General features: G+C 31.9%; 4 protein-coding genes across 5 annotated transcripts; 2 read left to right on the top strand and 2 right to left on the bottom strand.

Moving 5' to 3' along the window:
- Window positions 1-409: 409 nt before the first annotated feature.
- On the bottom strand, window positions 410-4,251 carry LOC129003712 (uncharacterized). The gene is made up of 3 exons (XM_054432009.1): window positions 4,135-4,251; window positions 814-1,822; window positions 410-540 (listed from the first exon to the last, which is right to left on the bottom strand). Exons 1-3 carry the CDS (start codon window positions 4,171-4,173, stop codon window positions 410-412), a joined length of 1,179 nt encoding a protein of 392 aa, XP_054287984.1. The 5' UTR covers window positions 4,174-4,251.
- A 5,198-nt stretch (window positions 4,252-9,449) lies between these two features.
- LOC129004440 (GATA zinc finger domain-containing protein 4-like) lies at window positions 9,450-12,908 on the top strand. The gene is made up of 2 exons (XM_054433024.1): window positions 9,450-9,539; window positions 11,269-12,908. The coding sequence occupies exons 1-2, from the start codon at window positions 9,498-9,500 to the stop codon at window positions 11,770-11,772; spliced, it is 546 nt and encodes a 181-aa protein (XP_054288999.1). The 5' UTR covers window positions 9,450-9,497; the 3' UTR covers window positions 11,773-12,908.
- Window positions 12,909-14,405: 1,497 nt separating this feature from the next.
- On the bottom strand, window positions 14,406-19,075 carry LOC129004441 (loricrin-like). Of its 2 annotated transcripts, none has more exons than XM_054433027.1 (4): window positions 18,850-18,930; window positions 17,026-17,106; window positions 15,636-15,793; window positions 14,406-14,722 (listed from the first exon to the last, which is right to left on the bottom strand). In XM_054433027.1, the coding sequence occupies exons 2-4, from the start codon at window positions 17,065-17,067 to the stop codon at window positions 14,536-14,538; spliced, it is 387 nt and encodes a 128-aa protein (XP_054289002.1). In that variant the 5' UTR covers window positions 17,068-17,106; window positions 18,850-18,930; the 3' UTR covers window positions 14,406-14,535. The 2 variants fall into 2 exon arrangements, with proteins under 2 accessions (XP_054289002.1, XP_054289000.1); XM_054433025.1 differs by lacking the exon at window positions 18,850-18,930 and adding an exon at window positions 19,017-19,075 and having other exon boundaries at window positions 14,407-14,722.
- Window positions 19,076-22,682: 3,607 nt separating this feature from the next.
- On the top strand, window positions 22,683-24,300 carry LOC129004250 (nuclear speckle splicing regulatory protein 1-like). Its single transcript, XM_054432740.1, has 2 exons — window positions 22,683-22,816; window positions 23,556-24,300. The coding sequence occupies exons 1-2, from the start codon at window positions 22,763-22,765 to the stop codon at window positions 24,189-24,191; spliced, it is 690 nt and encodes a 229-aa protein (XP_054288715.1). The 5' UTR covers window positions 22,683-22,762; the 3' UTR covers window positions 24,192-24,300.
- Window positions 24,301-26,101: the final 1,801 nt, after the last annotated feature.

Here is a 26,101-nt window from a genome sequence, read left to right as displayed (position 1 = left end):
TTTTGAAAACTATGATGAAAACTATCCATCAATATGTTTTGATAGAAATATTAATATTAACATTTAAGAAAGCTGGACACTCAACCGCTTCATTAGGAAAATATCATAATTCACCTCATCACAATAATCGGAATTAGTTCGTTTGTTTAATAAATAATAAATTTAGAATGGAATGGAATAAGATAAAATACTTATTTATTTCTTCATTTTAAATGTGATACATAGTGCATAGCTTCACAATTATTGTTCAGTAAAATACACAATAGTAAAATGATAAAAACTAATTTAATTTTTTACAGTGAGAATACGAGTTATAATGAGAGTACATACCGTCCAGTGTTTCCAACAGACTTGAAACATTATTCCACTTGTTTCGCCTTGAATAACAGTTAGATATCAATACATAAATTCATTTGGGAGGTTGTGTTACGTAGGTTGTAGTTGTGTTTTCAAAAGCTGAGCCAGTTCCAGGTGTACTCTCTTTGGTCCCGTTAGTAGCAGTTGAATTTGTCTCGTATCCAAACATATCGGCATAAGAACCTAAAATTACCAAAGCGAATTTATTATCTATATGGCTGTCATCATAGGTGTTATTAGAGTTGTCAATGCTACTAAAACTCTTGTTGGACTCTGTATAATCTTCAATGGTAGTTTCTGGGTTGGATTTTGAATCATTGTATAAAGTTGATTTTGATTCTTCTGTCGTAGTTTTTATATCAGTTATCCGACGGTTTTTTGAAGGCTTTATATATATATTCCTGTATATAAGGGATTTTTGTTTAGAGTTAACTTTTTCGACCTTTTCTTGTTCACCAGTTGTTTCAACGTTTCCAATACTTTCTTCTACACTTTTTTTCTCATCCTTTTGCTCCACGGATTTTTGTTCTTTAGTTCTGCTTACATCTTCATTTTTATCTTCAATTGAGTCTTTAGTTTTCTCTAAACTGTCTTTCGTGTTTATCTTTGTGGGATTCCTTTCTGTCTGGATAGCTTTAGTTTCATCTTTTACTTGCCTCTTTATCATAGTATGTGTTGTATCAGAAGTTTTAGATTTTCCTTCAGAAGTGTGCTTGGATTTATCTTCACTGCTTGTGTTTTTATTTTCTTGAGTTTCAGTTTTATCTTTTTTAATTAATACAGACTTGCCTTCATCATTTATTTTTACACCCTTTTTACCGATTTGAAATTTCTCCAGTTTCACTTTACTTTTACTGGGCTCTTTGGTTTCAGAAGCACTGAGGGGTGTATTTTTAATGTCAGGTGAACCTTTTGCTGCCTCTTTTGGCAATTCATCCTTTGTTTTGGTGTGTTTACCTTCTTGAGTTATGTTTATTTCCATAGCTTTGTTTTGTATACCCTCTGCTTTGATTGTCTTAGTGCCCGTTTTAATCTTGGACATTGCGTGTTTGTTAGCTGGAGAATTGTCATTGCCTTTTGAAATAGATTTAGCACTCAATGGTTTTTGCAATATACTGCTGTACGTTAAATTCGAATTTTTATTTGCTCTGTAATTCATGTCTTTCGTATTTTGGTTCGAATCAGAGGTTTTAGATTTTTTGTTACTATTAACACTGTATTTATCATCTGGTGTGCCTTTCACTGTTTTCTTGGCAGTTGGATGGTTTACAGGGCTGTCCAGAGTACATTTCGCATTTGTAGGCCAGTCGCAAGCGGTCTTTTCGGCGTTGTAGTGAAGTCCTTTTGAACAAATGAACACCCTTGGGTTGCCTGATGAATCACACATTATGAACTTTGAACAGTTCAGAGGATGGACGTATTTGCTGTTTGGTTTGCAGAAGACGGCTTCTGTCGACGGCTGGATCTAAAACAAAAGAAGAAGCCAATTGTTATGTGATAAACTGTATAAGCAAATTAAGTTATATTATTTACTTCTTAAATTTACATGTATTTTTGTTCCTAGCTTCATCAACCCACATTTTTTAAACCAGTATAAACATTTTAAGCATTAATTTTATATTTTAAAATAGTTTCCGGTTTGCTTTTTTCCACTTTAGTACGAAGGTAACCCAGGAAAAATTTAATTGTATAATATTTACATTTTAATTGGACTTAATATATTTGAATGCTTCTATATTATATAGTTATATGTTTCATACGATATTCATTTTCTATTTCTAAATATTTTTTAAAGTATTGTTTTAGTTGATATCAAAAATGTAGAAATCTAATAAAAACGTTTGACAATATAAACCAGAAAATAGGTGCAGATAAAACACATGCCAGTTTTAACTTTTCTCTCAATTGTATATTTCTCCGACAGTATTTCACAACCACTATTTGTATACGTCATTAGTTTTGTACCATGTGAAACATTAAGTAGGATGTTAAGTAAGGGTTTAAATTATGTTCACTAATCTAAGGCAATGTAATACGACCATCATAGTAGTAATAATAAAAGAAAAGATAAATTCACTTAAGGTCTTAGAGCAAAATAGTTTTTGACAATTGTAGACTTTACGTCACAGGTTTTGAAATCGTTCACCTTCTCAACTTGAAAGTTGAAGTTTGTCAGTTTGACAGTAATTTCCTGCTTCTACCCACAAATTCCCTACGGCTCTCATCAACACTTATTAATAGTTTAGAAAAAAGATCCGACGAACAATGGGAACTGCCAAAGTCTGATTTCTTTTGGGAAAGAATTAGCTTAGAGCTGTAAAGCATTTTTACGTGGAATAAGCCTGGTTAAGTTATGAAAGAATCGTATATTTCAGAAATTCCATAATAAAACAAATGTTTAAATTTTGACTTTTGAGTATATTAATAATGTACAAATTGAAATTCACTGCAATAAAATTTTGGTTATGGGGTTTCCGCAATAAGCGATTCAATACTATCATTTTTATTGTGTTATACAGCGTTTTATTTCCTGTAGAAAAGTGGTGACTTAATCTGGATTTTAATACAAATTGTAACATTTCAATCATAACCTTTCTGAAATTTTAACAAGATGGTAAAAAACCATTTTAGTGCTATTTCAAAATATATGCTGCGAGTTTTGTTTTTGCCATGGACAAAAATGACCGTGGGGATTTCTTTAAATGGGGGCTTCGATTCAGAGAATGTTGTCTTCGTCTGAGGGGCCTGCACATATTATTTAAATTTTATTCTAGATAAGTGAACCAATCAAAATTATTATGTTTCATTAAAACATTGGAAAAGTGGAGAGTCCAAGTACTATTTCATTTCACTGAGGTATTGGATGAGTTATATCGTTGAACGATCTGCGGAATAAATTTGCAAGGTAGCCTACTAGTCGAAAATTAAAATATATAAACACTATTAGTTTTGAGTGTTTTCAGTGGTATTTTTAACTATCAGGATGTTTAAAAATGTTTCTTCTTTCCTTATACTGTATGTTTACTCAACCAAACTGTACATTTCAAAATTATCATTATGTTTCATTAAAAGCTAATTAGTGCATTTATCCGCTAACTCTCCAATACTAGTTTGAATGTAATTTATGCATATTTATTTGTTTCTCTAAATCAAATAAGCTCTTGTAAAGAAAAACTTAGTGAAAATATTTTTTAGGCTACTATTTTAGATAAGTAGAAAAATCCGCATTAATCCGATGTTAACGCGCTAACAATGCACAACTATCTTTAATCTTTGACGATACTATCAATAATTTCAAACAAACTAATAGATTTATAAAAAGATAAAATACATAACAAACTATTGGAACTACTAAGTGGCTTATTTAGTTTTTAGTATATAAATTTGTTTTTAGAATAAAATTATGTTATTCGTAATTTACTTATATTGATACACCAGTATTTTTTAGAAACTCCTAAATATTTTTAAAGCGATCCTGGAGATAGGCAGAACGATTAATTATTTAGTTGGGTTCTTGTTCAAACACAGCTTGAACAGTAAAAACGAATCCGGAGGATCTCTCAAAACCAGCATTAATTTTTTGGTTGAAATACGCCCCGTTTTTTTCACTTATTACTTAATCGTATAGTATTATAGCAGTAGCAGTAGTATAGTATGACGTTTAACCTAAAATAACCATTACGAAAATTTCCTTTAATATTTTACTGAATAAATATAATTCACATAATATAAAATACACAAACTCTGCCCTCCAATTAAAGTTATGATAAGTCTTACCCATGTTAGTACAACGAGTGTAAAGAGAAGAGGCACCATCTTGAGGCCTCAGATACTGAAATGAGGTAAAAGAGCCGTTCAGCAGCAACTGAGAGAAGAAACCCTCTGAAGCCTTTGTTCGTAAAAGGTGAGGAAACTTAGCGTTATCACTGTTGTTGTCAAAACTCTTGCCAAAACAACTCATGAACTGGCTCCTGAGACCCATTTAGATAAGCCATGCTCAAAATGACAGAGCAATCCGAAACGAGGTGAAGTCATCGTTTGAAGTACGGTACTACATTTAGAAAAACACTGTTATATATTGTTAGAAAAGTCATTTAGCCTACATATCAACTATACACGGGTATAAATATAATTAAATTTTAACAGTCTCCTGGTTTTTGTCAGTTAGAAATTACAACATAGGAATCCTTACTATTTTGTATGAGATTTTGTTTTTTCAAAGTTGATCAGAAACATTTTTTTATTTACAGCCACAACAGTTTCAGATATTATAGTTTTTACCATAGACTATAATAAGGATAAAATGCAGTACCTTGCAATGCTGTGTAAACAGGTTTTGATACTCATTTTACATATAAAGTATAGCATAAAGAACAAAATATATAGGTTGGTAAATCAGTGTGTCAGTTGGTATTGCGGTGGACTACTAATCTGAGTAAACGATGCAGTTTGTTTGACCCTGATTCCTGCAATTTCCATCAGTAAATTGCAACAGATGTAAAGCTGATTTTAGTACTGATCTGGCTCACACCTTATTTCGATGCATTTTCAGGTGGTCATAAAAATTCAGGAAACACTTTTTTAGAATGGTGTTGTCGGGGATTGTTTTTCACATGACTTAAGCCTAGGCCTAGCTGTTTCTGGTATTATCACATAGATAAAACTAATTAGTAACTGTCAGGATCTGAACCTAGGACTACGGGGGCCAAAGTTCCGCACTCTACCGCTATACATTTTAACTATTATATGCATTACATCTAATCGTTGAAATGGCGTCTCCACTGCCAAAGTACTGAAAAGTTATACCTTGAAATGTTACATATTTCCCCATAATAACACAAAGTTAAAATCAAACACTACAGGTTGTAGAGCTAAAACAAGTTTACCAAACCACTTATTTCGCTCTAACTGTAATATTTTATATTGTACCATTGTTTATGATTTAGAAGTTATTTTCCGGTCAGAGACAGCAATACCAGATCTGCTTTGATATTGAAGTCTGCCACTTAGCTGCAGATCTTCTCGAGTTTACTCAAAGAGTTGATCTCTTTATATCTGCCATTTCCAATACACTGCACTGAATGTGTCCAGTTCATTTGATTTATGTTCGCCTTGATCCAGCTAATAATAATAAAATACATTTCTCTAAAAATTACTTATTCAAACTATAAACTATAAACCAAGGAGTTAAAAACCACTTTATGTATAATGTACACTTCAGTATTTAAGTGACAAACTGTTCTCATTGAAATATTAAGTGACATAAAACGAAATTATAACCAACCCTAATGTCTCTGAATAAGTGGTTCTCACTTGTTTAAATTAAACTAATTTGTAAATTGAAACAGGAAAATATGAGCGTGAATTTGCCTCTACGCCAGTATTGTAATCTTCACTCAACATTCGTTAACAGAAAAGTTACGAATGGTAATTTCCCCTTGGAACAATTTATCCTCAGACCTCGTATTATTCTTTCAATATTTAAAACTTCTTTTAGTAGGATGATAAGTTTCAATTCCATATTTATCTTTTAAAACCTAGTTTTTTTTTATGAGTATTCAACATCACATTACGTTTAATAATTTAGATTTAAATGTATTGATTTCATCTCCAGAGTCTAGTATATTCCCAAAACTGCAAAAAATGTATATGTCCTAGAAATGCAACTGGTTGGCTTAGTTGTTGAAGTTGGATTAATTTAACTGGGTACCTAAAAATTTTCCACGTAAACGATTGAAAAACTGTAATTTAAGTTTTTCTTGAGATAGAAAAATGACAGTAAATAAAGTTATCAAACAATGTGGTTTAATATTGTTTTTTTTTTCCTAAGACGCTAGGCACGAGCCCGGGTTTGTTTTTCACTTTACTTCAGGCTAGACATAGCATTATCACTTAGATAAAATCCATTGGTGATTTGGCGGGATTTGAACCCGGGATTTAAGGGACCGAAGTCCCGCGCCCTAACCACTAGGCTAGCTCGCTGGTGGGGTTGATTCAGGGTTACTCATAAGTATTAATGTGCTTTACTTAATAATCAACAACACCAAAAAATACGAAAACTGACCATCTCTTGCCTGCGTGACGGAGAATAATGTTTGACGCTTGATAATGAAGCATTAAAAACTAATTTGATTGTGAGATTAGATTTAAAAAATATCTGTAATAGAATCTTCTACTTCAGTATCATTTTCTTTGTGAACATATCTCGTTCACACCTGACCTGGTTGACAGGGTTACCAACAGGTGTTGTTGTTGTTGCAGTGGCAGACCTGTAATAACCAGTGTCAAGCTAGCTCGTCCCCTCAATGTCTTTATTGGTGTTTCATAACAAGTGTATATTGGCAATAGTTGGATTCTTTTGTTTGTCATATTTTCTTACGTAAAATAAGTTACAGCCAAAAGTGAATATGAAACTTCATAATACACGTTTATGAAATAGTCGTATTCATAATTACGTCTGAATTTATTAATTTTAATAAATCACGTGTAAATAATGGAACGATGGTGTATTTATTAAAAATGCATTGACAATGGTTTGTATCGTGTGTACGTAACATATTTTTACTTCCTCAAAAAAAATAGCTCTATAGGTATATATGATGAAGTTATGCATATTAACAGTTTATTGAAAACGGTTAATGAATTTTGTATTTCATGCGTTCTACGTTTTAATTTTTTTTTTTCAATTCATAGTATGTTTGGTAAAAACTGTTTTCTGGTGATATGCAATCACCCGTTAATTCAATAGTTTCTCGTTATTGAGTAAGTTTATAAAATAAACTAACAAATCATCAGGTTCATAATATAAAATATAAATGTATTGTCAAAACTATGGTTTATTCGAAGTAATATTGTTTATTCTTAGTATTTTGTATTATAATTTACAATGTGATCTTTCTAGGAGGCATATACTTTGACCTAGAGTCAGGATTATATAAGGTATTTATTTATTATTATTACCCATAAACATTGAATACCAACACAAAAAAGCACTGTTTAAAAGTACTGTTCTTAATATTGTGGTAATTAGGTTTAGTTTAACATGTACAATTTAAAATTGCTTATTTATACTAGACATTTAATAGCTCAAAGGAACCATATTATGTCTAGCCGTAAACATAACTTTTTCATACCTCAGGGCTTCTGAAGTGTCCTTTAAATTGCTTCAATATCAAGTTTGTTTATATTGTTGATGTCATTTTCAGTCATCTCAATTTCAAAATACGTATTTCTTTATACAAAAGACGACTTTATGGTTTTCCACACAAACCCCTTTTGTAAAGTTTTGCTATAATTTATTTCATTGTTAGTACCATCCCAATCCCAACATATGTATACATATTACAAATTTGATATGACATGCTAGTAATTAACAAAATTACACATATTCACAAATATATGTATGAAATAAATATTATATTTTACAGATGTATAGCTAATATATGTTGAGAGTTCAAAGAATTTTAATTTTTAGATACAAAAATAAAAACGTATTTTGAAATATCGCATTTTAATTTCCAATATTGATACTAATTACACATTTTAGAGTAATTTAGCGTATCAACGTTTTAGTCATGAAGTAATATACGTCAGACAAAAAACAGAGTATATGGACTTAACTGGAAGTTTCCTGTAAAGAAGAAAGTTTTTAGATCAGAGAGATCCATCTTACTTTGTAAAGATAGGCAAGAATTTAGATGTGATTCAAATCAATGTATCGTATTGTTACCGATAATTCCAATCGGATTCCGGGTAATATATTACCTGTCATTGGCTATGACCAGATTTTAATACAAAGTTTTTGTACTAAGCCTTTTGATCAGCCACGGACAGTTCCTTATCACATGAAATGATGGAGAGTTTAAAATAATTATGAAAATTTTGGATTTAGTGATATTTCTAATTAATAATCTCTAAGAGCAAACGGGTACGCATTCAGCTATTGGTTCGCCTTTGCGACTGCTTCAAAAAGGCATAAAAGTAACTAATTACTCATTCAGATAGTAACAGTTTGACACTAAGAGCACACACCACATGGTTTTACACTTACCTTATCTTATTTGGAAGTTTTGAAGTCACGTACTTTAGACACGAGGAGCTCATTTAATAGTTTAATGCTTCAAAGCTTACCTAATGTTGTTAGTGAGCTTAGTGTCGAAATCCCTTTTCCTCTGGGTACCTACTAAATACAATGTACCATTTGGTAGCATTAGCAACATTGTAACATTGGTTGAAAACGTGTATTCAATCAAACCATCTCACTGTTTGACAAAAAATGTTTTTGGGAATACAATATTTAACCAACGAGAGCATTTCATTCCGAATAATCAAAAAACTATTGAATCAATTTTGATTTTTTTACGATTTCTTTAGCTTTGGCTGGGTTTGTGTATTAGTACACCTTTTAATGTTTTTTTTTACTTTCTTAAATGCGGACAGGATCACTCTCCAAATCAAAATACGGTACTTGGATTTAGTAAACTTCCCATATAACCGATACCGACTGTAGATGAGTGTGCAATACATCTCACGTGGGTGGTTAGGCTACGTACAACGGTATATATCATACAAGACATTTTGAACCTGTTTATGAAACACTATTATCCCAACAATCCGTCTAAGTGCATCCATAACAGGTGAAGATAACAGTTACAGGGGTTGTTGGTTTCATAAATAGATATTTCCTATCTTCATTTTTAGCTCAAATCACGTATTATTTCCGTTCTTATTAAATATCTACTGACTACAACTCTGGTTTCATGACCAGTATTTAACAACGTTGATAATTCTATATTATTTTTAATTCCTTTAGTGAAACAGTCGTAAGAACCAGTTTTAGAAATATAAAATGTTTGTCCGAAATAAAATTTATCACGATTATATCACTGATTTTTTTTTGTTTTCAAATAGGAGGGCTTTATTACACTCTTAATAGGCTATACCTCCAAGGGGATATAATAAGATTTTTACATAATCTTGAAAAGTCATTGTTCCATTGTTGTATACGTTTTGTCTGCCTTGACGACACATTCGTGCAAGACATGTTTACACCTCTGTAGAGTTGTAAACATTTTTGACAGTAACTGCTGCCATTTAAACTGTTCAAGGTGACATAGCATTCACGCGTCAATCATCATACCATGAAGTCTACAGTCTTCTTGTATACTGCGTCTTTCATTCTGGTAATTATTCTAGTTAATAACAGTTACAGCACTTTTTAAAACTAGTTTTACTGAGATTGATACCTTCGTATTGTATAATAAATGTGCCACGTTAGATTGTATTAAAGATTTCGAATGGAGACATATTTATTGGTTTAAAAACAAGCATAATAATTATGCCTCACTCGGAATGATAAGAATTTACGTTTTCACTTAGTGTCTTTAAAACACGAATATAGAAATTTCTCTTTATACATCTTACACAATTAACTATGGTTCCAAGAAATTCTATTCTAAGTAAAGTATAACAAAGAATTGTATAGTTGTTCAATGAAAACTGAGTTTTAAGGGAACTCGTAAAGCTATAAACAGAACTGTTTTCACGGCTGTATAAAGTAATATTGCTTTATACCCGAACTTACGGTGAATTCTTTTTTCTTAACCACCTTAGTTCTGCTAGCACAATGCAAACTTTTCTTCGGCTTTTGATAAGTATTAAGCTTTGTCTTAAAAATGTTAATATTGTATTCAATAATTTTGTTTATCGTTTAACCTTTGACTATTGATACAACTAGACATTCTATACCGATGTTAAAGTTGTCACTAGTTTTTTAAATGTCCAAATCTTTGTAGTTGATGTGAGCCACCGACAATATTGTGCTGAAGTATGTTACTGATTTCTTTGAATACACAAATTTCAACCAAGTCAAACCGAAGGAGATGCTTATTGAGAGCTATAGCAACTGTTGTGACCCATAAACCAAGTCAGCAACAAAAAACTAGGTAAAATTATAATTTAGAAACTAGCGTATTCTGTGACTCGTTCACATAATTATGTTCTTTTTTAATAAACATTTGGTCACAGCCAATCCATGTAGATGGTATGTCTACTTCAGTATCTAATAGTCAAGGCTTTAACATTTTTCATATTCAACTGAAATTAATTAAGCTGTGTCCACAGGCAGTTCGAGCATGAAAACAGCAAACTGATAAAAAGTAAAAACGTAACTGTGTAACACGTGTATGCATAACTTTTTATAGTAAGCGTTATCGTAACTGGCGATTTATACGAGAAAGTCGAGCTGAATGACCAGTCAAAGTCAAACTTTCTAGAATATTTAACATGAAATTTAAGCCTCAGGCTATCTTAGTGCATTTAGTTTACTTTTCCAAGAATAACCCATCTAATTAAGGTGCAATCCCTACTAAGACACTATTAGTTTGTAATAGTCTGAAGTTACCGATCTTCATTAGCCTATGTAAGGCACGTGATTCGAACTATATTACCGTTTATATTATAATAGTAAACGTCTAAACAGGTCTTAATAAGAAAATAGTTTGTGCATAGCAAAGGTAGTTTCTCAGGTGTAGGCTGTAACCAGTGATGAAAATAACATAGTGTCTAACTTTTGATTATATTACGTCAAAGGTTAAAGGTTGTTGACTTTTGAGCAATTATCGGAATTCCACTTGTGAGTTTAAGAAACTTAGAAACATTTCTGTAACGTTGACCAATATTGTTTAACACTAATTTCTATATATACCAAAATATGGTAAATTCAAAATGGAGAGTTTGGGCAACTTAAATCGTTAGGTGTTTACACTATAATAATTTAATTTGGTAATAATGTTAAGGTCGGGTGATTTCATGTTTGCTAACAGCTAGCCAACTCTAGTTAAAACACATGAACAGTGAAGACCTCATTATAAAACACCTAACTTCGGCAATTAGCTAACCAACTATAAACAGTATGTTGCAGTTGACTCTGTGACAGCTTGTATTGATGGAGAATTCATGAGGGACCCATCATCCTGTGACCACTTCTACAAGTGCGACCATGGACAACCAGTCAAGTTCTCTTGTGGACCAGGAACATGGTTTAACCCGAAGATAAACGTATGTGATTGGCCCTACAACGTCAAGTGTGACGTCAATAATCAAAATGGCAAACCAACTGACAACTATCAATACAACGATAACATTGGTGGGAACACCCCAAATAACAATAACTATGGGGGACAGAACGGCCAGAATAAAAAACCTTCGAATCAAGGTCAAAATCACCCTGACCAAGATAGTGGATACCTGAATCCTTCCGATGAAGGGTATCTTTGGCCAATTCAGGGTAATGATCAAAATTATAACGGTGGAGGATCTGGGAATGGAGAAAACAGACCAAGACCTACAATAGATGATTTGTATAACAGTAACAATAGGCCGTATCAAGACTATATTGGAAACAATCGTGTTTAAAGTATTTATATACATAAAGAGATATACAATAATTAGGTGATTCCCTACTTTTTTATTGTTAAAACGTAACACCAAATATATTTTTACCAAGCCACCTCCACTCCGTCAAAAAACATAATAACTTTGAATAAATTGGAAGTATGATATAAGTTACTTCATAAATGCATTTGAGGTACTAGTAATTATCCGTTAAAGGCATGTAATTATGTAGTTTATTTTATAAGTTTCTATTGTTTGTAACATAGTTTACAGCATTATGCTAAACTCTGGAAAACCTCTCTAATTTAGAGTATATATTTGACGATTGTCCTTTTGAATCAAAGTTTAAATTGCAGATGGATCAATGTCCCAGAGTTATATGAAATTTCCTCTTGATCATGCACGAAAAATAAATATTGTGATTGACTTTAAGTTTGTCATTATTATTTTTTATGAATTGTTTATACAGGACAGTTCCTCTTGATTGATAATAGGACCTATAAAAATCCTTTGTGATTTTGGTATGAAAGCAATGACATCAAAATTCGAATCATCAATGGTTAATTTTACAATAAAGTAAGACTCAGTAACATTATTGTTACAGTAGTGAAGCTATTTTAACGTGTACCTTTTATGCTGACCAACTAAAAATTAATTTAATCCAAAGTTTATTTAAGTGCGTATATACAGTACATTTAAACAATGCTTCGATTGATAATGCATATATTTAATAAACAAAAGAATATTTTATCATTATATCACAAGAATTTCAGATCCGAGTAGTATATGAAGATAATTCTTGAGATACGAGGATAATAGATTAATTCCACACAAAAGCTCGCCCTGAGAGATGTCTTATAGATATGTCTTAAGTTAATTAGCAGCCTGGCCTGCAGGAAATTTATGTTGTAGCGTAGCACTTTGTATAATAGACTTGAGGGAACGAAATAGTTTGCACATGAAGTACTTTTAAGACAACATATAAAAGGAAAAAACCAAATAACTATCACTTGATGTCCCTGAAACATTTATTCTGAATCTATAACTGACTATTGATTTACTATATACAACTCTTAAACTCACGATAATATTGTTACAAAAGATAGCCACAAATGTTACGTCCTATTAGAAATATTATTAAAGGAAATATTCTAACATGTACAGTAATTTGTACCCTATTCATTCACTATGGTATTTTTTTTTTATATGCAAGCATTGGTAACTCTTTAAAATTATACATCACGAGACAAACAAATCTATACTAAAACATATGCTATGCGTATATTATAATTCTTTCTGTGGATAAGCATTTGTGATGATAATTTTAATACTCTGTTATAAAGATTGTAAGTTTGTTTTAGTTAGTAATCGAGTTAAAAATTAGTCGGTATATCGAGAAAAACATTTGTTCTTTGGAATAAAAGGAAAATAAAAGCAGAAACCTGATAATATTTTACAAAGTGTTGCTAATGATACTTCTTGAAAGGGGCTTTTCATTAGGCATTGCAGTTGCTGGGCGATTTATAATCATATTATTTCAAAGTTCGCTTTGAACGAAAAGTGTTAGGTTGTTTAAGAAAATGTTACCTTTGAGACGAAATATTAACTTTCTTATTTCTTATTTAGTGAACATAATCGTGGTTACTTATTATTTATTATACGTTTTAACTATTTCGTGTGCACAATAGTACCTAAACATTATTACCTTAGTTATTATGAAGTTTTTGTTATTTTTTTAGTTAAAAGCTGCTAAAGTGATGTTTCAGTTTTGTTTAAACACGTGACAGAATATGAAATACTGTATAACCAGGTGTGAACAAATTGCACATAGAGGCTCATCAAGGTATTCATCATCTACAAAAAAAAAATATTTTTTGAATATGTTTGCTTTGATAAGTGAATTATGGGTTCAACTCTGAATGTACCGATACAAATTATAGATTTTTGTACATATAAATTCTAAACAACACTTAAAATAATATTATAAGTTAATGTAACTCGTTGGACCTTTACAGTAATTATAATTGTTCATTATATCGATTGTATGTTGTCTTGTGACATCTCATGATTGGACGTACATGGTATCGTTGTAAAGTTACCATTTCCTTGGTAATCAAACTGTTTGTGCTACACAGTTGAAATATGAAAAATTAACATTTCAAATGAGTATAATTATATTATTTTAAAATTATGTATAGTAGGCCTACCTAAATCACCAATCAATCTCATCTATTTTGATTATCTGTTTTAATATAAAAGTGCTCACCTAAACCTAGCCCCATGAGCTTATTTCAGTAATTATTAAGTTATTGTATTCTCGTTATTTCCCATTTTATTTCTTAAGACCGTAATTATTATTTTTGGATGGTAAAATCTTTTGATTTAAGTTAAAATGATCATTACGGTGTTGTGTATCTCAAACTGGTATAGGGTCTGAACATTGGGTACATGATAAAGTCTTATTTCCATTATGCTTTTTCCTGTATGTTCAATTCATTCTTTCTATTCCCAATTACTTATATCTCGTGTATTGAATTTTCAGCTCAAATAAAACTCAAATTACGGTTAAACGTAATTTCATCGGAAGAAAATTTAAAATAGTAAAATAATAAAAACAATTAAAAGATTACAGTACCTCCAAAATAACCTAATAGCATAAAACGTCCAAGATCTCACAATATATGATGAAAGAGCTATTTTTTTGTAACAAAGCAAACTAATGTTGTCACTTTATTAATCAGTCATGTTACAATAGACTTTAACTGACTGGTAGGTCTCTATAGTCTACCAGTGATAGTCCCCAGAGCCGCTCCCGCCCCCGCTAGAAACTCCGCTTCCACCTCCACTGCCACCCCCGCCTCCACCACCACCACCACCTCCAGTCCTTCCACCGCCACTTTTGCTACCACTTCCGCTCTTATTCTGGGGCCTCTTCGTGGTAGATCTTCCACAAGATGAACTTCTACTGCACCTTAAAATTAGGACAATTACAACACTAGATACCTAACAATATTGAAACGAATCTATAAATTATTTGTTGCACAATCAATGTTTACCTCCTGGCGTTCCTATTTGATACTATTTTGCGACTCGTTCGAAACTGTGATGATTAGTCATCCACTAAAGCTTTGTCATAAATATTAACGTAAACATGAGTCGTTCCCAATAATTAATTGCGTGCGTACGTAAAATGTGGCCACTGTGACAACGATACGGGATATTTTTTAATGTATCTATGTGTGTAAATTGTATGTAAAGGCTGTTTTATATTATTGTATGCCGAAGCTATAGCGGATATCTGAAAATTTCAGCGGGTTAACGAAAAGTGTCGCAAATTAGCGGTGAATAGGAACGTCAGAAGGTAAACATTAATATTTGGTAAAATTAAATTCTAAGTGTTAGTAGCTGCTAGAAACAGATAATTTCAAAGTTATTTACTATGCTTGATTACATTTGTTTTTTTGTTTTTTTTTTAGAAAAATGTTACCTATGTTTGTGATTACATACGCACCTGTTGTGGTTTCCCTGTTAGGTAGCAAAATGAGAAATTAGCTGTTAGATTACTCTTGTTAATTTGTCTTTTACGGATAAAGTACTGATATTGAGAACATATTTCCACTTTTGTTTTAATTTGTATGTTGCAAAGCTATTTTATAATTTTTCGTCTTCAATGGGAGACCAGATAATGTAACTTTATCTGGACTCTTCATTGGGTGATGAACCCCCCAATTTTGTATTATTACTTGGATAGGAATCAAGCCTAATGTTGGTTATGAGGGTGTTGGTTAGCGTTCTTGACTTACGACTATGTTAGATGTTAAAATTGTGTAAGCTCTGCTCAAGTTAAACTGGTTTGAATACGTCAAGATATTTAGTGCACCTACCTGGGCACACAACATTGTCTCTTCTCTATAAAGTAGTAGCCTTCTGGACAGTTGCACCAGCGTCCTCTGCCGTTACAACATTGTATGTAGCCACAGTCGCTTCGTGGACTGGCCAGCTTGTAATCTCCACGGGGTGGACATTGGTGCGCCTGTACTACCTGCAATCAAATTAAATGTGTTTTTTATAGTAAAATCCAAAATACCAATTTAACTAGTGAAATCATCAATCCAATAGACGATAAAATAACAGTATATTATATATTACACATGTAGCTTATATATTTCCACCTAAAGTTTTGTTTATTTAAATTTAGTAGTAAGAAAAATATCATTGTGCTGGCAGAGGTTAAGTTTTGAATAAAAGGAACTCTATAAAAAGTGAAAGTATACATATTCATAATTATTTGATCCATATTGTAAATATAAGGTCAACGTTTTATTCATGCTAAAAAAAAAATATTTAAAACAAAAACTAAACCATCTGCATCCAAAATAAAATAACAGCTTGGAAGCCATCATATTAGTTAAAGAAACAAAAATACTGCGAAGACTTCACCGTCGTGAACAAGAACAAGAACTGAACAAGAAATCGATAAAGCGATATTGCAATTGAAAGATACAACAATAACGTTGTTTGGACCAAGTTATTGAGTAATTTGAAAAAGTTAATTTTAAAATCTGCTTTGTGTTTTAGCAGAGTACCTTAAACATTATGAGAAAGAGAGTATCATTTAACTATTTAGTTTAATTGTTTGTAGCATACAGTTATATTATTATCCGTAAAAAGTCAAATTCCAAAGGACGTGATGTGGAAATCTGAAAAAACATGTTGTTTTAGTTTATATATTATAAACATAATATTTATTTAGTTTTGTAACTTTCAAATAAATTAAATCCCTATACGTTAAGATGGTTAGTAATTGTTAACGTTGGTCAATCAAAGTATTAAATACAGAAATATACCTTCCATCTCTATGGACCAGCTGTCACCAAATTTTCACTAAAAAAGAATGTAGTTGTGTGAGCCAGTCACAGAATGCGCTAATGTCTAAAATTCGGTTTTCCACCTTATTTTTCGTTGCTGACATAGTTTATAGGTTTTAACAGTTGCTATAAGACATAATGGGGCGTTGTATCAGTTTGACTTGGTAAACACATCGTTTATTTGACAGAAATTAGCAACTTAGATCAGCGCAATCTGTCGGTGGCTCACATCAACTACAACGAATTTGATTTAAAAACTTGCTACATCTTTAACATGGGGATGGACTGTCTAAGGTATTTTATATAGATATTTTTCATTAACCCATATTATCAAAAAGGGTCACTTTCTAATTTATAACACAATCATTTACCTATAGCACACTTTCAAATTCCATACGATACTTACACACAGGATGGCGGAGACCAGAAGTAGCAGTGTGGACCACATCCCCTCCGGGTTCAAAGAGGTTCAGCAACCAGACATAACCTATGAACAAACATGTTTGTCTGACAACATCATTGACCTTAGTTAATGTCAAGATGTGTCACGGCTGTGTCGTTAAACCTACAGACTCTTAATTCTCTTACCAGTTGTATATACAGTATACAATTGTTGTGAATATTCATTTCGGGATGTTCAAATGTTTGGATTTAAAATTAGAAAGATTATGTTTTGTAAAGACAATGAAATTTTAAAGTGGATTCAAAGAAATTTTGGGTTATAGATCAGATTATGGTGTAAAAAAAATTATTAATCTAACATCATTGCGGACATTTTTCACCATGATTCGCTTACGTGACAACATCAAGTAAGAAGAAGAACAACGTTTTAAAGAAGTTTTTAGACGTTCTCACAAATAACGAAATGTTTGTTGCGAAATGTCCATAATAATTTCTAGGATAGCCTAAAGTCACCATCACATAAATTTAACTTTAAAAAATGGTTTTATTCGTGTTGGCCTTCTCGAGTTTGCTTTTTTACAAGGTTGTACCCTACATGTTAAGAAAGATTGAGGATGTTTAATTTGAATTTTATTTTACAAAGTCAAGCCTGCAAAAACAGTAAAAGTTTCAAAAACAGTAAAAAAGTATTCTTTATTATTTACATTATTTTAAGATGGTTATCTGTAATTATCTGTTTGAATTACAAGTGAAATTGCAACCAATAGGAGAGGGTCCCAAGGTTTATTAGTCATTTAATTATCATGAAACTTTTGGTAACAACATAAGTTGCCAACGAGACTTGATATGAACTACTAACTTATTTCAAATTGTTATTCCCTGCAAAAGTGTACATAGACCAGTTAAAACTACAGTTTTTTGTTTGTTTTTTATTTATTTTTTCTATTTGATTTTGCCATAAGTTAGAAATATTATACATATTGTAAATTTGAATAAGTGATTTTAAAAACGATATTTATTAAAAACCTAACATTTACGTAGTGTCAGTAGGGGTTTTCTGTTATTTTTTTTATTTAAAGTTTTCCCCTATATTTTATATAACACTAAAACCCAAATTGTCCATTACACTATTAAAATAAAGACTGATTAGTAACTTGTGATAGCACTTCTAAGCCTCAAAAACCATCAAACACACGACAACAATTTTTTACCGTGAATATTATCAGAATTTAATGAACAAAATAAATAAAAATTTCTATTAATACTACTTTGACAAATGTACATTAAACAATATCCTTCCATTCTTTCTCTCAATCCTTCCTACAAACGTATTACTTCCGTACAAATGTTTGACCAGATTGCTTAAATAGTTATATTTACTGAGAGAAATAAAAAGCAATCTTGATTGTAGCTGCTTTGTGAACCTGCGTTATTGCTTCCGTTCAACGTCTTTTGATTATTATTACATGGCAAACTAATATTTCGGTTATTGTTCATTAACTAGGGATATTTAGAGATAATTTCCCCTCATTTTTTTTTTAAAACCAATATGATAGATATCATAAGTTGCATAAGCGCATGAAGGTTTTTTTAGATTTTCATTACTTAAGTATTTTGAGTTTAATTTTTTGTGGGTCATTTGATTATAATTTGACAGTTAAAAATGCTGCCCAAACGTGATGCCAGAAAGATCTTGTCTTTATACAACACTTATTTATAGCTATAAATTACTTTTTACATCTTCATAAAGGACTGTTAACATTGGTTTTAATAAAATTCAAAATGAGAACCTCACCAATATTTTTTTTATTTGATCACAAAACATAACCTTCGGTTTTTGTTATGAGTTTAATGATGAAAGAAAACTAATAGAGCGTCAAAACTTATTAACACTAATTAGCCCTTTTTAAGAGTCTATTAGTTAGTATAGTGAACCAATGTCTTAAGCTAGTAGTTTATACACTTTTGGATTGAAAACAATCAAAACTACTTTACCCACAAGATAAAGCGCTGGTGAGGTTACGAGACCAAAGAGCTGTCGATCAACACAAGTGTGATTTTGTTTACCTTCATCTAGATGTCTAACAGTGCGCTGCTTAGTGATCAAACGTGATTGCACCTAATGAACAATTAGTTTTAAAAGTGAAAGTGAGTTGATGACGCAGGTTTCTTATGTCATCTCGTATCAAACTGTAAGCAGTAACTTCTTGTTTAAGGCCTTCCCCGTCGTTAAAGTAAAATTATCAATATTTTAAGACTAACATTTAAAAGAAATTTTAATATTCTAATAATGCTATAAACGTCTTATAATACTCCCTATATTTATTATTAATATAAAAAGGTTAATACATATATCTATATCTATTTTCTTGAATGCAAAATTTTATAAATATGGAAACCTGTTGCCCAAAAACTACTGATCATAATACTTGTTGCTTTATTAAACTTGTATTCATTCAACAAAAAACTTTCATATTGTATAATATGTCGACCCCTTCCCCCGATTATTATTATTATTACTACCCCGATCATTCATTACATTTCAGGGTAACAACTAAAATCAAAATTTCCTGAAAAGTGTTCTGCAAGGTTTTTTCCTGAAGGGGTCTAAGGAAGAGGAAGAAATTTGCCAGTTTTCGATCTATTGTTTTTTCTTCACAATAATAGTAGTTCAGTCGTTTTATATTATGTTATATTAGCACTCAGTATAAAAATAACTGTATGTGTTAATATGTATGAAATATTTTTTAAACAATCTATATACAGTATTTAATTGGAAACTGTTTCTCATTGTCTCCAATAATTTGAGAGAACGGCTGGGCATAGAAACTTGGTAGAGGTGTCTAAAGAAAGGTCTTGTTCTGTAGATGAGCCATCAAAAGAGAAACGAAGTAAATGCCCTTGGGGCTCTGCCAAGTGACATTATAATTCACTTCCCATGTTACTCTTATGAAGGAAAATAACAGGTTTTTTATCTCCACTAATCAAATCAAATCAAATCAAAATCTGCTTTATTTCCAAAAATGTTTACAATATATACATGTACAAAATACGAACAATAGTCCCGCATAGGCCGTAAAAGACCTGTGCGCGGGACGAGCTCTATTACAAATTAGAAATATTCTTAAAAAATTAAAACTAAATTAATCAAAATACTATTTACAACTAAGCTATGAGACAGCTACAGGAACAGTTAATGCTAAATAAAAGGTAGTCGAGTGAATGGAGTTGCAGTTACTGATATATGTACGCTAAATATTGTTTGTTGTACTTGTGTATAATTATTGTTAGGTATTGTATACTGAACCGATAAGTGTCTCAGACTGATCGAGCCCAATCTCCGACAGCCAACTGCTTACCGAACGTTTATAAACTGGAAGAGATACCTGTAGATCTCTAATCTCTGATGGTATATTCCTATACAAAAAATTCGCAATATAAAAAGCATTAGTAAGGTTTGCAGACTTGAAAACTCGGGGTACCTGCATACCTACATTTACAGCTCCTCTGGTGGAATAGTTATGTGTGATTGGCGTCACTATCAAATCTTGATTAGAGTAGGTATATACAAGTAAAGTTTTGATAAAAAGTTGACGCACCGAAAGTAATTGAGTGTTTTTGAATAATACATTTGTAGGGAAACGCCTGTTGAATTGAAAAGCTATTTTAATAATTAGTTTTTGTATGACAAACAGAGGCTTTAAAATATTGCTACTAGCTCCTCCCCATACTATAATTCCATATTGAAGTACTGATTGGACAAATGCATAGTATAACATTTTTATTTCATTGATGTTAAGAATTTCGCGAACGTTTCTAAAAACATAAATTAATTTCCTAAGTTTTGTCTTTAAATATTCAATATGGGGTTCCCATCTTAACCTACTATCCAATATCACTCCCAAGTACTTGTAATGATCTACTCTCTCCAAATGTAAACAACCACAGGTAGAGACACCTGGATCTCCACAAACATGCATCACTAGTCTGAGGTTGGTGGGAGGCTTACTACTTTGTCTGAGGAAAATTGGCATATATTTTGTTTTTAAAACATTCATTGATAATACATTTTGGGAGAACCATTTTTGAATAAGGAACATATCTGTTTGCGCTACATTGAATGTTTGGTCCCAAGTATTACCTTTGAATATAACTGCAGTGTCGTCGGCAAATAAAAAGAGCTTTCCTGTGATTGGAAGTTTGTCTAAATTATTTATGTAAATTAAAAAAAGGGATGGTCCCAGCGTACTGCCCTGGACAACTCCATAGTCTATTTCACGTATATCGCTAAAATTGTTGTTAATAGAAACTAACTGGCTTCGTTTATTCAAATAACTACTAAACCATTTTAGGGCCAAACCACGAATTCCGATGCATTCCATTTTATTTAAAAGAATATTTCTATCAATGGAATCAAATGCCTTTGCAAGGTCAATGAACACAGTCAATGCTTTTTCATTTCCGTTAATACACTCCGAAATATATTTATTCATAGCGAAGAGAGCATCACTAGTATTTTTACTCTTCCTAAAACCATACTGGCATTCTGATAACAAATTATTATCTTCCAAATAACAGTGCAATTGTATTTTGACACATTTTTCTAAAATCTTAGACATAACATTCAACAGGGATATTGGGCGATAATTGTTTAACTCTTGCTTTGTGCCAGATTTATACGAAGGAACTACTTTCGCTATCTTAAAACGGTCAGGAAATTGTCCTGAGAGAATGCTTAGATTAACTAGGTGTTTGAGTGGAGGTATCAGTGCCGGAATATTATTTTGTAATAAAATCGCCGAAATTCCATCTATACCAGGAGCAGATCCACCACGCAAATCCCTAATGCACCACTCAAGTTGGCTGTCGGTGACCGGCTCTAGCCGGAACTCATGTCTGACTCTGAACGCTGAATCGTCAATCAGCGGAGGTCCAGCCAGTTGCGGTATGCGTTGGGCAAGATTCCTACCTACATTTGTAAAAAAGTTATTAAACGAGTTTGCTACTTTTTTTATACCGCCCTTATCGGATTTCTCATAAAAAAGACTTAATGGAAGTTTTTCACGAATTTTCTTTATACCACTTATTTCATTTACTATATTCCAAAATTCTTTTGGCTAATTTGAAAGAACAGCTGGGCGTGGAAATGGAATAAATATAGAGGTGTATAAAGAGATTTCTTGGTCTGTATATGAGCCATCAAAAGAGAAACAAGGTAAATTCCCTTGGGTATCTGCCCTACCGGCCTTTAATGTTCCCTACCTAGATCTGTTTACATTATGCCCAGATGGATCACTTTACACTGCCGTTAATGAAACAGCTGTTATTATTCAAATTGTATTAAATGGTGATGTTTTATAAGCATTTACTGAATCTGTATAAACGAAAATATTGACAATATTTCGTGATTTTTTGCAATGGTCTTAGTAAACTTACTGGTTCAATAAAAAAATTATAAAATATGCTAAATCTGTTGATGTTAACTAAAAGTAGTCTCACAAATAAACATTTACAATTGTTTCTGTCTTGACACATTAGTATGTGAGTAGTTTTGAATTATTCAAAAGGTGTCAACGTTATGTTCAAAGAGTAACGCAAAGTCATAACAAATTGCAAAGTGTCACTTCGCTCTTTGTTGTTGTAAATCAACAATTTCACGCTTTCAACATACATACATACATACGTACACATCCAGGTTACGGCTTTGCTTGAAATGTAGTTCATGGTCAGATTTATAAATTATGAACTTTAAAGTAGTAACTTTTATTCTCATTCTTTCTTTTGTGGTCATATGTGTAAGTTACCAATTTTGTGTACTATTTCATACGTCACTTTGTGGTAAGGTTTATGTTATGTTTATAGAAATTGCTAATGTGAATCTGATATGTTTTAATGTGTATACGGTTCTGTTATCATTTTAAAACTGTACTGTACACTTTTATTACAACGCAAGTGTTCTAAAAAGTTAAATGTATGCTTACGTTCATCTTATTTACATCCCTTATCATATTAAGTTAGTTCTTTCAATTCACAACTAATTATCATTATTATTTTCTGTTCAGATTTTCCAATCGAGATAAGTATCGTCCAACAAAAATATCGTTCGAGGTGCTTTTATGTTTTTTTTTTGCAAAGAATCTTTTTTAATGTTTTTACATTAGAAGTGAAATCGTGACTTTTTGGATATTTAAGGCCCTTTTAACTGATTTAACCATAAATCTTTTAATAATTAAATATTTAATACAACATTGTTTATTAGCTATGTGGCTTTCCAAATGATAAAATGTTATTCTCTGGCAATTTATGTGTCACATTTTTTAAAGACCACATACATGTTTTAATTCAAAACATTATCCCTTCTTTACTTAATAGGTATCAAAAGGGTACTGTTCTTGTTTGCGTAAAAGTATCGGTTGCCATATATTTAACGTAAGGGTAATGAGACCATTACTTCTAAAGGTGAAGGTAAGCAAAATGTTGTCGCATTTATGAGTTTTGTCAACAAAACCCTTACAAAGCTTGTTTTCTTATCAGGTGGAGAGTCACCGTGGTGGAGGATGCAGAAGGTCATCAGGAAGGTCACGAGGAGGATGTCATAGAGGTCAAGGTCACCGGAGACAATCCTGTAGACCTCAGCGTAGACAATCATGTCATCATGGTCAACAAGATCGTCATCACGACTGTCATCCCCAAGATCATCACGATTACCATGATTATCATGACGACAACTACGATGACTACGGGGGCAGAAGTGTTCCAAGTAGAAACCCACAACGAAGTACCACAGGAAGAAATCAAGAAACGAGAAGTGCTCAGAGGAACCAACAAGAACAGACTCGTCAAAGAGATAATGTGAGTAAACCGAGACGAACAAGCAAGGACAGTCAGCAAGAAAAAAGACGGATGAAAGATGAAAATCTTAAAAGAAAGAGTAATAACGTTGCGCCTCGAAATCCACCAAATGGTCAACCGAAGACGAAGAAGCCTCGTCAGCAACCTCCTGCCAGAGATCCTGAGCCTGAACGTCCTAATGATAACTCTAGAGAGGATTTAAGTCTTGAAGACGATAACGATTCTGAACAAGACGTGTTCTTCTGGTCCATTCAGATTCCAAAAGATACGAACGATAATAATGACGATGATTATGTGGACAAAGATCACCGCTTTTAATTAAATAATAATTCTCCTACATCTTTTAGCATGATAGCCTAATTGCTGATAATTTGTAAAACTTAAGTGAAATACGAAATGGGATGAATAACAAGATATAAATGTATGTATTTACTGCAAAATGAAAATGATCCGTAGTAATTTTACAACTGATTTAAATTTAAATGTAAATAAACTTCCTATGGACCTCTTTTTATTGACATGGTAGTTATTTGAAGCAATGCAATTGATATTATAGTTGTATTTATTAGAAATCTTAATCACCTTATAAATGAAAAGAAAATGTTGAATTATGATCAAATCAGTTCAATAAAAATTAAATGAATGTACAATTAAAAGATAAGATTAAAAAATTTTAGTAACAATACTAAATATTATATGAAAATAAAATACTTTCAATAAATCGATTTAACTATTTTCAAACGCATTAAGTAAGATTTTTCAAAATCCTCACTGTTCACTCATAATTTAAAAAAATGTAATTGTTCCTTTATATCAAATGTGCAAAAGAAAAGATCTTCAATAAATGTTATTACTTTACGACTTTCGTTTACTTTTTGAAAACCGTGAAGTAAAATTAAACCTTTCCTCGTACAGTTGGATCTAACCTGCCACCAGCTGAATTAAATTAATCTAACATAGTTACTTCGAAAACAAATTAGCAATGCTGTTTGAAAGTTCATAATTACATCCCCATCTGTAACTCCCGAAGCTACTTTGGAACAATCCCATGCCACATCGGAGAGTGTATTGTCAGATTTCAGTTGCCGTTTCAATCTTTATTGAGATAATTATGGCTGAATATTGTTCATGAAGTTCCTAGCTTGAGAACTTTAGAAAGCTTTTGTACAGTATTAGAGTTTATATTTCAGCATCTTAATGTGTTTAATTTGTACTTATGGAATCTGGGTATATTCTTCTACACTTAAATAGTAGTTGACGCAACAATCGCATAAAAATAGTGTTAACGACACGAGTAGGAAATTTAAGGTATGAGCCTTGGCGAGTGCCTTAAAACTTCTCCTATTTACGCGAGTTGCGTACTCTACATTACCTACGACCGGTTTTCAATTACTAATAATTACTACCCAAAACTTTTAAGAGAGGTTATGTTTTCGTTTAAAACCTTTCATTGTCACTGGCATTGATGCAACGACTCATTGTACCAATCACTAAATACACCAATCGTTAACAATTAAATGTTTAAACATAAGTTTGAAGCATTACAATTTTACTTCTTTTCTCTCAACTCTTGAACCTCGTTTGGTCCGTTACCCATGTTGTTAAGTAAAACTATGTTTTTATGTGAGTAAACAATGCTGTTATGTGAAACTTTTCAATTCTAAGAACTGAGCTGAAACCGCTAGTTTAAAAACGGTCGTAGGTAAAAATATTGTCGACACACTGCTGTGTTTTAATTGACTTTCCATACATACAATTACTCTGGAAAACAGTTGTTTGTCTCCTGCTTAGTCAATGGGATTTCATTGCATACTACCACATTCAGTTCTTAGAATTGAAAAGTTTCTCTTAACAGCATTGTTTAGTTTCATAACAGCATAGTTTTTCATAACAACATGGGTAACAGACCAATGAGGTTCAAGGATTGAGTGAGAAGAAGTAAAATTGTAATGATTCGAATTTCAATTAATCAGCTGTTCAGGCCATTTTAATTGTTGAGTGGTGCAATTAGTGTTTGGTACAACGTTTCGTTGGCTCACTGTCAGTGGCAATGGTTACTGTAACTCACAATTAACTAAATAGAGAATCGATACATACTTTCGAAACATGCAACTGTTTACAATCGAAATCTACAAATAAGTGGACAACAGCTGATTTTTACTCCCTATCGGCTAAACACGATTTTTTTTATTCCTAGACAGTAAAAATGCTACTTTAGACCCGCAGCG

This window comes from Macrosteles quadrilineatus, unplaced genomic scaffold, assembly GCF_028750875.1.
Source record: "Macrosteles quadrilineatus isolate MER2022 unplaced genomic scaffold, UCM_ALF_1.0 Scaffold_9__3_contigs__length_116548681, whole genome shotgun sequence".
Lineage (NCBI taxonomy): Eukaryota > Metazoa > Arthropoda > Insecta > Hemiptera > Cicadellidae > Macrosteles > Macrosteles quadrilineatus.
Note: the sequence above shows the minus strand (reverse complement) of the source record. Positions and strands in the feature narration are given on the sequence as shown.

Coding starts and splice junctions, on each gene's coding strand:
- LOC129003712 (XM_054432009.1), bottom strand. CDS start 4,173: ATGGTGCCTCTTCTCTTTACACTCGTTGTACTAACATGG. Junction 1,823..4,134: donor CACTCGTTGTACTAACATGG/GTAAGACTTATC, acceptor CTTTTGTTTTAG/ATCCAGCCGTCGACAGAAGC. Junction 541..813: donor TGGAAACGTTGAAACAACTG/GTGAACAAGAAA, acceptor TGGTAATTTTAG/GTTCTTATGCCGATATGTTT.
- LOC129004440 (XM_054433024.1), top strand. CDS start 9,498: ATGAAGTCTACAGTCTTCTTGTATACTGCGTCTTTCATTCTG. Junction 9,540..11,268: donor ATACTGCGTCTTTCATTCTG/GTAATTATTCTA, acceptor AACTATAAACAG/TATGTTGCAGTTGACTCTGT.
- LOC129004441 (XM_054433025.1), bottom strand. CDS start 17,067: ATGTGGTCCACACTGCTACTTCTGGTCTCCGCCATCCTGTGT. Junction 15,794..17,025: donor TGGTCTCCGCCATCCTGTGT/GTAAGTATCGTA, acceptor ATTTGATTGCAG/GTAGTACAGGCGCACCAATG. Junction 14,723..15,635: donor AGACAATGTTGTGTGCCCAG/GTAGGTGCACTA, acceptor CCTAATTTTAAG/GTGCAGTAGAAGTTCATCTT.
- LOC129004250 (XM_054432740.1), top strand. CDS start 22,763: ATGAACTTTAAAGTAGTAACTTTTATTCTCATTCTTTCTTTTGTGGTC. Junction 22,817..23,555: donor TTTCTTTTGTGGTCATATGT/GTAAGTTACCAA, acceptor TTTTCTTATCAG/GTGGAGAGTCACCGTGGTGG.